This window comes from Anarhichas minor, unplaced genomic scaffold, assembly GCF_050575085.1.
Source record: "Anarhichas minor isolate MPS153535 unplaced genomic scaffold, ASM5057508v1 ptg000030l, whole genome shotgun sequence".
In the NCBI taxonomy this organism is placed as follows: domain Eukaryota; kingdom Metazoa; phylum Chordata; class Actinopteri; order Perciformes; family Anarhichadidae; genus Anarhichas; species Anarhichas minor.
In genome coordinates, this window is record NW_027466476.1 from 7304898 (window position 1) to 7318485 (window position 13588).

The window sequence follows — 13588 nt, forward strand, 5'->3', positions numbered from 1 at the left end:
AAAAGGCAACTGAGATTGAACTCTCTCCATACAATATTAACTTTTCATCCACCCAACCGTTTTGTCGTTGCTTTACATGTGTGCTAAAATGGCAACAGACTTTTTAATCTTGTTATCAACAACCATAATGAAAAGACGAATCCCTAAAGCCATTAACCAACTCAAACCAACTGTACGACATCTCTAAATCCCCAATAAGCGACTGTAATGATCCCAGTAACACTTGATAAATCAACATTATTTCAAGATTCGCTGTCTGGTGACATAGTGGTCACAGTGACTGTAGGGTAGCTGAAAGGTCACACTGATACCATCCCTGCAGCAGCTGTAATCTGCTCAAGTTTTCCGGAGCTATAGTGACTATAATGGAAAGGTCAACGGTTCAACATGGAGGTGCTGTGACACTGTATGTATGTAATCCATCTGCACTCACAAACTGTCGAGGAGTAAATCAAGTTGCGAGCCTTCAGGCCGGACAGCCATGTTGTAGAGAATCAACTCTATTTATATCTCATCAGCTCCCTCCCTTACACCTTCCCTTCGCTACAATATATGCGATGCATAGAAACCTGTTACGTAAGTTCAATGTTTCCTTTACACTTTCAGAACAATAAATGTCACAATAAAGCACAAGTTATTCAGGGTACAGTTGCTCCCAGACAATTGGTGCTCACAGCTCGTGCAGTGCATGGGGGGGGGGGGGGGGGGGGGGGGGCGGTGGGCGTTAACGCGGTGGGCGTTAACGCATGTAGGCTTCATGCTTTCTTTCTCTTTATTCCCCAGAGAAGACACATACAATGAAAACTATTCTCTGGCTTCAGGGTTTTAATGAATTCAAAAAAAGTTGACAGAAGCATGTTGTTTTGTGTGGAAGAGTAGCTCTTTGTGTGTTTTCCTCTTTGTTTGTTTTCTCTCAAGAATATGATTTAAATGGACGTGTAGCATGCTTTATGACTTTTATGTTAACAAACTGACTCTGTGATACTCTCAGAGGGGACAAAAAGTAGATAGCAAACATGCATTTTAGAGCATGTGCGTCGTTGTTGCCATGTGCTCGAGGCAAAACGTAATTCTGGTCCAGGAAAGGGGGCGTGGCGCTCTGCAAGCCCACGGACCACTCTCTCCCTCTCTTTGCTGGAATGCTTTCATAACATCGAGCCAGTATAGCCCTACTCCGATTCAGTCATCTCACTGAGCTGTCGTGCACGTGCATGTGTGTGACGTGGGGGTGTGTATGCCTCGCTCTCTGTCTCTCCACGCCCCCCATCTTTCATCCCAGTCCTCCCATAGGTTCGATGCAAAGGTAACAGAGAGACCGGGGGCTCTATAAAGATCCACTTTGTCCTCGCGGTCTCTCTGCTTTTTACATTTTTTTCGGTCTCTCTTGTTTTCACCAGCACGCACCAAAATGCCCAGCAAGAGAAAGAAGAACCAGCGTCGCATGAGGAGGGTGGTAAGTGGTGGCAGGCGTACTTTCTTCACTAAGTTTTTATTCTCATCACGATAAAATCCAAAATTGTATTGATTGGAAAATTAACTCAAATCAGTTAGTGGCAGCGTTCCTCTAGAAAAATGTTGACAAAAATGGACTTTTGTAGACTAATGTTTCCGAATTTAGTAGTTATTTTAATTCTGCCTTCTTTATTATTATTGTTTCCTCCCAAAAGACCACTGAAGATATTGCTGGTACGTAGAAACGCGTGTTTTGGACCTGTGATCAAATTTAGTGTCTAACTTGCACATCGAAATATCAAGAGAAAAGTGACAGAAGTTTTCTTTTCACACGATGTAGTTGCGTTTCTGGAGACGCTCTGAACTCCGAGTGGCGCTCCCATCTTTGTGCGTAAAATCTGACTGAAGGCTGCGCCACAAATATAGAGAACAGATTTAATCGAAATCGCTTTCAGTAGCCCGACACCTCAGACGCTTCTGGCTCCGCAATAAGGTACTATGAAAAGGATAATTGTACACGTCTTGGCTTTACACTCGAGCGCCACGTGCGCTCCCAGTGCGCTCTGGATAGAATGGTAAATGATGGGATGGGTATTGCAGGTTAATATATTCCGGTGGGTTATTGTTATTAAACATGAATCGTTTTATATTATACGGTTATAACATATATTGTGTTAAAAAAAAAAAAATCTGTTTGCGAGCATAAAGAAGCCCCCGCCCCCCATCTCCCATGTACACAGTACACACTGTACAGTACATACAGTACTTCACCTGATGAAGATACACTGCTATACATAATATCAATAATGATAATTCACAATGTGCCAAAGCAGCAGGCCAATGGCATGACAAATGGCAAATCTGACTCCTAACCCCCTCCCCACTGCCATGGGAGACATTTTACTTCTGAACATCAAAGAGAAGGAGCACTGTTCTCTATCTTCTTTTCCAATGAAAATGATAGTTTGCATCTAATTTCACCTTTAGAAACTAAATGCTCACTTGAGGCCTAGTCCTCACACTGGGAAGACTTCTAGGTATGTGTGTATGAGTTTGTGGCCTTCATACTCAGCCCCTCCCCCCCTCCTTTAAAACCTCTCTCTGGCACAACTGTATTTGGTAGTGTGTTGACGAGAGGAATGTCTTGCATTAGTTTTGCCAGAATGGAGTCTGCACAATCTCCCTGATTCGCTGAGAGTCTGTCGGTGACACTCGGATCAAAGCCCCTGAAGTCACTTACAGCTCGACATTATCACCAACTCCAGAGATATCAGCGCACAGGAAGGGAAGTAGCAGCCTCAAGATGTACAGCTGAATGCTCCCCTCACAAACCTCTTTGTATGTAAGCAAGTGGCTGGGCCTCCTAGACAAAGCCTGAGAAACCCAATTAACAACCTTGATTGATTTAAAGCTATACATCACTCAGTTAGTGAGGTTTGGGGCAAGCGATTTGAGGGCGAAGATAAAGGAGGGGTTGTTTTGACGGTGGCTAGCTGGACAGTCACAGACCTAGGCACAAACTGGCTGCCACTCTAACAAAAGCATTTTCGGGGAGTGATTGTAACGTGATTATAACGTGATTATAATGTGATTAGGCCCACTGTCTGGCCTGCGGGGCACCCATCAGGGCTGCTGACTCGCACGGTTTTCATCCCCGCTTCACCAGACCTGTCAGGACGGCTCTGATTCAACTAATTAGCCCCCATTATCTAACTAGCTTTGCTGGGCCTACTCCCATTTACCCGGCCCCTCCCGCCAGCGGTGCGGACTCCTAAAATCTCTATTAAAGCCTGAGGGGGTTTTGTCCGGAGCCGAAAAAACATGTCGGATGGCATGCCTGGTATTCATGCAGACAGAATTGTGCTAGAATGGCCCGCTGACTGACTATAACACCAGTATCTGAACACGACGAGGGCCTCTGTAGCATTCAGACCCCTAAACTCCCATTTGCTTCAGTTTCTTAACCTTTTCGTAAATTTGGTATCACTTAAGTGTCAGTGTTCAACACTCTTTGACTTACAAATATCAAGTTACCCTAAACATATTAAATTGTATAAATATCATGTAAAATACCAATTGAATGCATGAAAACCTTTTCCCACTGTTATGACAAGACAATAATCATTAACCCAAATGTTTTTGTGTGTTTTCCCTCTTGCAGCAGGCCCAGAGGAGAGCCCTTGAAGAGGAGCATGCAAACGACCCGCCAGCCAAAGCGAGTCCTGGGATTGCAGTTAGTGCGCCCCCTGCAGCAATCTCAAAGAAAGCAGCCAAAACTCCAGCACCAGTAAAGATCCCAGTGGCAGTTCCGATTGTTGTTCCCACTGTGAAGATCCCCATCGTTAAACCAGAACCAGTTGTGAAAGAGCCGGTCTCGGTGCCTGTCGCAGAGCCTGTCCCGGTCCCGGTGCCTGTGGAGGAGCCGGTCTCGGTGCCTGTCACAGAGCCCATCGCAGTTGAGGTAGTGGTGCCAGAGACGGAAGCTGTGGTGTTGGAACAGACTCCAGCAGAGGTCGAGGTTGAAGTCCCAGCCCCGGTCACTGAAGAACCACCAGTTGTTGAGGCTACACCTGCAGAGCCCCCCATAGTTGAAGCCGCGATAGTGCAAGAGGCTGAACCTATCATTCCTGAATCAGAACCAGTGACGGAGGTAAGAACTGCTTTGTATCATACACATGCAGACATTTCACTATTTATTTATTTTTTCTTCCCATAGTCAGTAAAAATCTTTCTTTAACTTGTCGTAGCAGTAAAACTTCCAAACTAACTAACCAATAAGTACCTGAATCACCCTCATTACAAAACGTCTATATATTTGCTGTACGTTCAGGTTATGGAGCTACTTTTTCAGTGATTATTAAATGGATTTTTTCTTTGGATATCCTTTTGGATATTAAAATAGAAAGAGCTGTAAGCACATTAACGTCAGTCTGGCTTCTTCGTGCATTAACCTACGAATGTCCAGCCCCTGTAGTGTTGGGCAACAAAACCGCTTGGTTAGGTTTTAGTAAACGCAGCTCTCTGCGTGACTCTACAGCGCATGACAGCGTTAAAGGGAGCAATCCACCATCAACATGCAATATGTTGTTGTACATTACAATGAACAGAAATTTAGAATTTTGCATGCCATCTAAAATGACCAATATTCATACACTGTGGCTGTTTAGATGCTGTAAGCTCGCGTAGTATGTGCTGTGGCTTTGTTCTGTGAGAAGGGAGGGGGTGGGGGTTGGAAGACAGAGGGTACAACATGTTCCATTTAGCGAAGAGGTGGAAAGCGGAGCCAGTTCAGCAGTCATTATCACCTACATAAGAACATGACTGTATCATCAAGCATGCCTTTATTATTAGAAATGTGCCGGGGTTGTAAAATAGGCTGGTTGGATAAGATTGATGGGGAGTTTGTTCTCTAAAATCTAGTCATTTATAGTGACGTTCATTTTTATTATTGTGCTGCAAGAAAAGTGGTCCAAATTTGATCTGCTACATCTGATATGACCCGTTTTTTGTTCTGTTTGCGCTCAATGAAGTTGGTTTGAGATTTAAAGTCAAGGAAGTTACTGAGTAAGATGCAAAAGCTTGGCGTCTGTCTTCTGTATTTAAAGAAATGCATGGTGTTTGGCTATTTCTTTGCACAAACTCCATATCGTTACTGTACACATGACTTTGTAACATAAGTTATACAACTAAACAATTTCCCAACACCTTTTTTTTTTACCCTCAAAATCTATACATTTTCTTTTCGCAAGTTATGAAATTATAGACTGTTGCTTCATGCAGCCAACATGCACAGCTTTTTGGAACGGAATGTTCTGTTTCAGACTGCAGGCTATGTGAACACACAAGCTGCATACTGTACATGCGTGTGCCTAACCTCAGTGCACATGCACACACATACACACAAACTAAATTCATGGACTGTACTCCCAGTAGCTGAGCCATGACCACATATGGTGCATATGCGTGTGCTGACATGTGTGTCAGCATGCGAGATGTTGCACAGGTTTGGTGTAAGAGGAGACAGGAAGTGTCATTAGCCCTGGTGGCCATTTGCGCCAACTCGGTGTTACACTGTCCTCCAGTAATACTTGGGTCATCTCATTCGCTTTGCATATACATTATGGTTAGTTGTAGGTTTGGATTGTCTACCCACTCAGCAATAAAAGACCAATAAAGAGGTTTCTGTTGGAGGTGGACAGCCCATTTTATACTTAAGCTATGGCTGTATCCACCCCTCCTCCCCTTTATCCCTCCCTTCCTCCCTCCCTCCCCTCCCCTCCCACTTCACCACCCGTCCCCCCTTAGCTTCTCCTCTTGCCTCGCTTCTTCTCTGCTCCCTCACTGCTTGCAGATGTGCCAGATTCAGTTCAGATGCTCACAAACACTCGTGCACTTTTGCGAAACTGAACATTAGTCGATACTGGTGCTTTAATTACAAATGCATACAGCAGCAGTTTTGATGTATGGGGCAAGCAATGTTTTACTTGCTTTGTTTTAATGAGCTTTTTTCAATCTTGACTTCATGACACTTTGCTCACAGACACCTTATACACTTGTGGCCCCAGTACTGCAAGAAAGTGTTCACTCAGTGACACCGCGTGTCAGGCTAGAGTTGGTCACCGTTAGAAGAGTTGGGCAATAGTTGATAGAATCAGAGCGGGCATAAATGGGGCTTGTATTCAGCTGGCTTTGGGACCAAAGAGAGCCGGTCCCTCCGCTTCTGGCTGTCATTACGGAGACTCAGGTGAGTTTAAACCCACCAACAGAACCGAGTGCGTTGCATTTTTCTGTGACCTGAGGCGCCAGGTGCGGCTACTGCTGAGACTGAACATTTTGTACCAGTTGGCTCCCTTCGTGCTCCTGCGGCCCTACCCCCTTCAGTCCCTCACTGCCTCATCACTCTTCCTTCCCTCCCACCACTTGTTCCTCTCTTTCTCCCCTTTCAATACTCCCCCCCCCTCTCCTGGCCTCCCTCTTTCACTTCTTGTCTTTGCCACCCCACTTCCCTCCTATGTGGCCTATGGGCCCCTAATTAACTCGTCTCCCCAGCACTTGCGCACACACAGTTTTGTCCTAGTTTCTTATCATTTGGTCTTTGTTGGGAGGAGACGGGACGGGGAATTGGGACATTGATCACCTGTTGGTGTATGTGTAGTTGTGTGGTTGAGCCTTTTTGTATTTGGTATTTGTCTAGTGAAGGTTTCAGTTTGCTCACAATTATGTAAATTACAGCATGTTTTAAAAATGATTGGTGAGCATGTTTTTTATTTATCACATTTGAGAAAACTGTAGGTGACAAAGATGTGCGAAGTGATACTTTTGACATTTTCAGACATGGTTGAAAAAATGATCACCTTGGGGCAAAGCACGTGGGGACAGCCACCCCTCCTCCCACCAGTGTCCGCACATGGAGGAGCCCTCCCCTCATTTCCTTCCAACTTTTTATGTGTTTGTTTTCTGGGGCTCTATAGGGCTTTGTTAGCTTAACGGTACACTTTTGCAAAGAGAACAGTCAAAACGTTCCCTTTTTGGTTACATTTTTTTGTTTTGCATCTATTTGAGGACTCCTCTTATACTAAGTGTTTGACCATTTATTTTTTTCTATATTTGTAGTCCAGGTACACTATGTCCTCTGTGGTAAAATGATCTGTATGAAAGGTGGCTGTTTCTAGATCGGCTTTGGTTTGAGCTGGATTTGTTTCTTAGTAGGACCGTTGAGGCAGGATCTGTGTGTAGATCAGTTTGGTACAAAGTGTTCTGGGACTGGGGTAGACTGGGGGTGTGTGTGTGTTAGCTTTATATGTGTGATTTCCTGTTGAGCAAAGGAAGGTCTATAGTCCCCCTCTCTCCCTCCTCCTCTCCCCTATACCGCCCCTCCCAGGCTATAGCTGGAGTATATATTTACTCCTCTCAACTATGCGCACATTTTTGCCCACTTGGCTTTGGTTCAGAAGTTAATAAAATCCTGGAGAACATAATTTCTCACCTCCCAGTAGTGCAGAGAAAGAGGTGGAGATGGTCAAGTAACTTGAGCGTAACAACAAGCGTTTCAACTGTCTTCTGTGAGAGTTTTCACTCTGTTCTAACTACTGTAGATAAATGGACTTGGTGATGTTGGCCAATGGTTGACTTGCAGTAGCAGCCATCGTGCACCAGACCTGTCCTACATTGAAGACAGGCTGGTACAAGACAGTGTAAATAATTCACTGTTGGTCTATAAAGATTTGCATTATTCATGCACTGCTCCCTGTTCGTGCCACTATGGCTCAACACACTTGGGTGCACAGTGGGGGCCGCCAGTGGCCATTTAGGTTACTGCCAACTGTTCCAGAACAAATCGGTGGCAAGGATTGGAAAATCGCCCTGGCAGCGAAAAATTAGGAAGATATGGGTGCCTTCTGTCATTATCTGGACATGTGTGTATTTCTATAGAAGTAATAATAGTAATGTCGCATTTTTTGAAGTAAAAAAAGATAATAAAATATGTTGTAGTTATAGAGTTGTGTAGGTATTTTGAGGAAGGTAGTTTAATAAGGTGAATGTATATATTTATTTTTTCTTCTGAGCTGGGTTTTATAGAAGGGGCGAGAAATGGGCGTACTTTCTTCCCAATATGCAACTGGTTGTAACATTCCTGTAGGATGTATGCATGTTCCTCCCCCTAAACCCTAAACTCAAATTACACTCTCACTCAAGGCATTTCCTAAGAAGAGTGAAGTATAACTGTTCTGTTGACTTGTGAAGTAAGTTCTCTTTTTTTCCCCTTCCCTTTCATAGGCCATACCCCCAGCTGAGGCTCCAGTAGCAGCCCCTGTTGAGATCGAGGTAAAAACAGTCCCCCCCCCAAACACACACACACACTTCCAAGCCTTTAACTTGCTCAGGCTGTATATCTTTTCTGTTTAAGCCAGAGGCAGATTACACAAGCGTGAACGAGTATGAGTGGCGCACAACTCAACATGCTACATTTCTAGTGAGACCTGTGTTGGTTATTGGAAAAAACGTTTTACAGAGACGTGTTTCACACATAGGGTCGTGTTTCATTTTCCTGGACAGATAAGATTCGCTGTCTGCATGTTGAGGTGTCCTTTAGTGAGACACTGAACCCCAAGTTGCTTCTTGGTTGCTGCTTAGTAAGGGTTAAATGCAGAGTTGTACTTGAGCCTATGTTCAGAAGTTCTTTTTTATTTTTTAGGCCATTTAAGCTAAGCATGCAGCCCCTTCATACAACATAATACAGTGCATTCATCCAGTACAGAAAACACAACTGCCTTTAACACATTTCGGTGCATGTGGTAGCATGTGGTACCTGTGCATATGTCAAACAAAAACAGTTGTGCAGAAGACGCCATACATTAAACCAGAGTGACTCAGAGTTTCCACTCATGTTTTATAAGTTCCTAGGAGCAGTACCTGGACAGGAGACAACTCCTTCAATAGAAAAGTGTTTCTATGACTTAAGCTTCACATCTTATAAATAACAGCCACACTTTCCCCCTAGGGCTCATTCTCTTATATAACACAGCACTCTGATCGCAGTCAGGCTCGCCTTCTCCAGATGTTTTCAGGGAAAGAGAAAAACAAAAACCAACTTGTTTTCACTCATTAATAACATAAATGACTGTATTGATGCTAATCACTGGCCAAAAAAATAACGAAACAACCTAAAATTGCAGTTAATAAAGCTGTTGCAATTGCTGTGAAAGTTGCAATTAAGCAACCACTCCTCAGAAACCCAGCCGAGTATAATCGGTTAGATTTGACTGTTGAAGATTACTTAAGGCTGTAGGTTATATTCAGTGCAGAAAATCTCCATTGTTTGTTAAGTCTGTTAAACGGCCGTTGTCTTGTTGCTTTTATGTTCATGTGTCCATCCATCCATCCATCCATCGACCAATGCATCCATTTGCTTAAGTGTGTTTTTCTATTTCTCATTCTCCAGATTCAGACAAAGGAGAATATAATCGAAACCACAGAGACTGAACAGGTAATACTGATCTTCTTTATGACAGCAAGGCTTCAAATTCACTTGGGAGGTTATCATTTTGTCCAAATTATATTCTTGCCCAGGAGGAAAAACCTTGTTGATCAATTATATGGACGAAGTGTTGCCCATTTGATCCCCTGTTGCATGTTGCATGGTGTTTCAATGTGTGCCGTGTTGATTTTGCAGGTGCAGACGTATGATGTCTGCGAGCCAGAGACCGTCGAGACCGAGGTGGCTATCACAGAGGATATCGCCACACCAGAGCCCGTAACTGAAACAACTGAAGAACCAGCGGCTGAAGCACCTACATGTGACCAAGTTCCTGCTGAGGAAGTGGTTACAGAAACACTGGTGCAATCAGTGGAGGAGGTTGTTGCAGAGACACATGAGCCAGAACAGGAGACTGAAGCTGTCGCCAGTCCTGCAGCCCCAGCTGAGGATGAAGATGATGAAGCTGAAATAGAAGTCCTCGCTGAGCCTGTTGCTCTCACAGAGGTGCCACGTTGATACAAATTACTTTCCTCGTCTCTCAAACCTTTTTTCTTCTCTTTTATCTGCCAAGAACAAAATGCAGAAGTGCATTTTGACTTATGTCGTTTTTACATTTCTAGTGTGTGATGGTGTGTTACATGTGTGTAGCATGTGGTTCAAACAGTTGTGGTTGTGTGAAAGCTTATCATCCTTAATAATCTGTAGTACTGCTGTAAATCCTTTCCAAAAGATCTTTTCACTGGTTAGGTTTTCAAGCGGGTAGAACGGCTTCTTCAACGGCTACATCTGTTTTCTGGCTCGGTTCTTCATTAATATAATTTATTTTAAACTTAACACCAAAGACTAATGGCATATTGTGTCCTGCTATTTCTTATTACAGGATGCTCCTGCCCCATGTGTGGAAATCCCAGTGGTGAGTAGTTTTTCTAAGAGGCATTTCTTGCTAGAGGCTTTGTTTTGGAGTTTTTGATTAACAAGTTGTCTTTTGTGTAAATAGTAATACAGAAGTAGAAATTTGGAATTTCTGCTGAATATTGACATGGCGGTATCTGTTGTGTCCGCAGGTGCCAGACACCGTCCCCGAGGCTCCGATAGAAGAGGCTGAAGCCCTCGTAACTGAAGTCAAAGAGGTAAAAGCTAAACACTCAAACTATTTGATTCCACATGTTATATGACCACTTTTTGGTAGACTGCATTCATGGTGATCACCCTGAAGTCGGAAGTTTATGGGTTATGCTATAAAATAATGTGCAAACTGTAATGTGTCACAATTAGGATCTCTTATACGTATTTCATTGGATACTAATTCAACATCCCTATCTTAAATATGTGACATTGTTGCAAATACACTCTGCTTTAAGCAATTTAAAATAACTAGTTCAGAGGCTTCAGTTGCCTTTTTCTCCTGGGATGCTTGCTAATTAATTCCCCTCATTAAATTAAGTCTATGGCGTGTGTGTGTGTGTGTGCTGGTATGTTGAAAATCCTAAAATGATCTTATCTTGTTCTCTACATCTCTCCACACAGAGCTTTGCTGACACCATGGTTGATGACTTTGTTGTCACAGAATCTCTCTCAGCAGCGGATGTCGCCATTGCAGAGTCTGCTGCTGTCCAGCCGGTAAGATACCGCAGACAGGAATTAATCATTAGTTGCTGTAATTGTTACTAATATTAAGCAAACATCTTTCAAGAAAATTGACATTTCATATAAAACCTGCCTCTATGATCAGAGTAGTTTCCTGTTAAAACGGCAAAGCTAACATGAGCTGTTGCTCCAGATGTTATTGCCATGTTTATTGCATATTATCCATTTGTGAAACTTTTGTGTTTAGCTTTTTTAACAGGCACCTCTCTCTGCTTGCTATATCTAGGAAATTGTGGAAGTGAGTAACACCGAATCAGAATCTATGGATGTGATGCCCGCTGCTGAGCCTGTTGCTGAGCCTGTTGCAGAGCCTGTTGCAGAGGCTGTTGCAGAGCCTGTTGCAGAGCCTGTTGCTGAGCCTGTTGCAGAGCCTGTTGCTGAGCCTGTTGCAGAGCCTGTTGCAGAGCCTGTTGCTGAGCCTGTTGCAGAGCCTGTTGCTGAGGCTGTTGCAGAGCCTGTTGCTGAGGCTGTTGCTGCCCCTGCAGAGGAAATTGTGAGTTACTGTATACAGACAGCATTACTTAAAAATAAACAAACGCATGATATTAAACCATTATATGAAAATATTGTGAAAGTCTTCCTGTGTTACTTACTTAATTTATTCTGATTATCCAAAGAGTATGTGGGACGCTCTAACCACCTCTCTCTCCCCTCTTTTCCTTTCCAGGACACCGGTGCTGAGCAGATATGTTTGGAGGTGCTGTCAGAAGAGCCTAAGCTAGAAATCTGCCACCTACCATGTCAGATGCAGCTCGCTGTGGAGTCTGTGCAACTCAGCTCAATTGTAAGAGGCACGCTTAAATAGAAACGTCACTATTGCTGTCATACATCAGATGTTTGTTTATCAATGTTGGGAATTCCCAGCGCACTAACTTCATCTAATGTCTGTTTTGCTGCTCAGGAGATGTCAGTGGAGGCGTCGCTGAATGGACACATTGCTCCAGAGGTCTCCATTGAGGGCTAGATTCACATCATACAACTCGGAAGATCTTTTTTGTCTTTGTAAGTTTCTCACAATATTGAATCAGTCCATTATCCCATAGATTTGATTTGATTTCTTCTTTTTGTTTTTCTCTGACCTTCTGCCAACCCTTTTTTTTTTTTAAATACAGTTCAAACCACTTCCAGCAGCCAATAACCAGGCCTATGTCTTCTTCGTGTCTTTCAGATTCCCCTTTGGCCATTTGGAGGACTCAAAGCTTTACAGCTGATCTTGTTCATTTTTTAGGGCTTAAGCATGGAAATCTAAAAAGGACATCCACACTTTGAAGTGCCTTTCTGGTCCCGGTTCCTGTCTTAACACCAAACCAGATGCCAAAACCCAGCTGCATTCAAGGCAGCAGAACGGGCTGTTGTCACGTGTGCAGTAATGTTAACAAACACATTGTGGCTACTTTTTTTTAAAATCTGTATTCTTCCCCAAAAACGCTTACAGTGAATTTGCATTAAGAGTGGAAGCAGCCGTCCTTGAGAGATGGAGATTCCAAAAACAAGATAAATGGCAGCGCCTGATATCTCTCCAGTACTTCGGCTTCAACACTGCATACACTCAATACAGGTGAAAACTGTGGCGTCCATGAATGTGGCTATAGTTGTACTTGGGCCTATGTTCATATGGTGGGAGGGACTACTTGTTTTTGTTCACATTTTAAAGGCTCTTTTAACCCTCAAAGACACTCCCACAAACCTCTACATAGCCCCCATTTATGTCCCTTTCTCTGTCCCCCAGTTCTCCTCTCTGCCTCAACTAAGTGCCAATGCTAAGATTAGTGTGATGCTAGAGTTTTAGGTTTTATGGCCACTGGAACGTGGCAGTCTGAGGGGATGAGCTAAGGTTTTTTTTTTTTCTCCTACACTTTTTTAATTCATTTTGTATAGACCATATAATGTGCTACAGTCTTGTGTTCAAAATCTGTGCTCTGGAGGGGAAATGTAATGTGATCTGGTGAAAAGGATTACTATTAAACTGATGTTGGTCCAACTTTTAAATAAAGCTGTAACTCAATGTGATGCACGAGTCGACTACTTATTTTACTTACTATTTCACACACACACACACACACACACAAAATGAAATGCAGCAATCTTAAACTTACAGATATAAAATGCAACATCAACTCTATAAAAGACTATTGTTTGGATACGCAACAACTGCAATACTGTTTTCCATCACAAATGATTGGTAAAATAACATTTGCACAGGTAGCATAAGATTTAGGTATATTATTTCAAGCTTGGTTTTCGGGTGTGATGAATGGCGGGTATACTTGTGTTGAAATGTCTAATCACTAACGGGATGTGGACAATGAACTGGGCTTGCTACTAAATGACTCTTTACCATTAAGTACATTTTAATGTTTTTTTCACCGCTGATGGTAATCGCTAGTTGCACCTCCGCTTGGCTCAGTCTCCAAAAAAAGTTCAGTTATTTTTAAATACATTCTTAAGACAACCGTTGTCTAATTTATCTCAGTAGGTAATAAAGATGCGACTGTGAAGCCACTTTGAATC

The 13588-nt window shown here is 43.1% G+C and overlaps 1 protein-coding gene across 1 annotated transcript; it reads left to right on the forward strand.

Moving 5' to 3' along the window:
- The first annotated feature begins 1408 nt into the window (after positions 1-1408).
- LOC142964611 (uncharacterized) lies at positions 1409-13432 on the forward strand. Its single transcript, XM_076105010.1, has 12 exons — positions 1409-1453; positions 3614-4102; positions 8230-8277; positions 9395-9439; positions 9632-9934; positions 10311-10343; positions 10495-10560; positions 10958-11050; positions 11304-11357; positions 11544-11570; positions 11745-11861; positions 11979-13432. Exons 1-12 carry the CDS (start codon positions 1409-1411, stop codon positions 12039-12041), a joined length of 1383 nt encoding a protein of 460 aa, XP_075961125.1. The 3' UTR covers positions 12042-13432.
- The last annotated feature ends 156 nt before the right edge of the window (positions 13433-13588 follow it).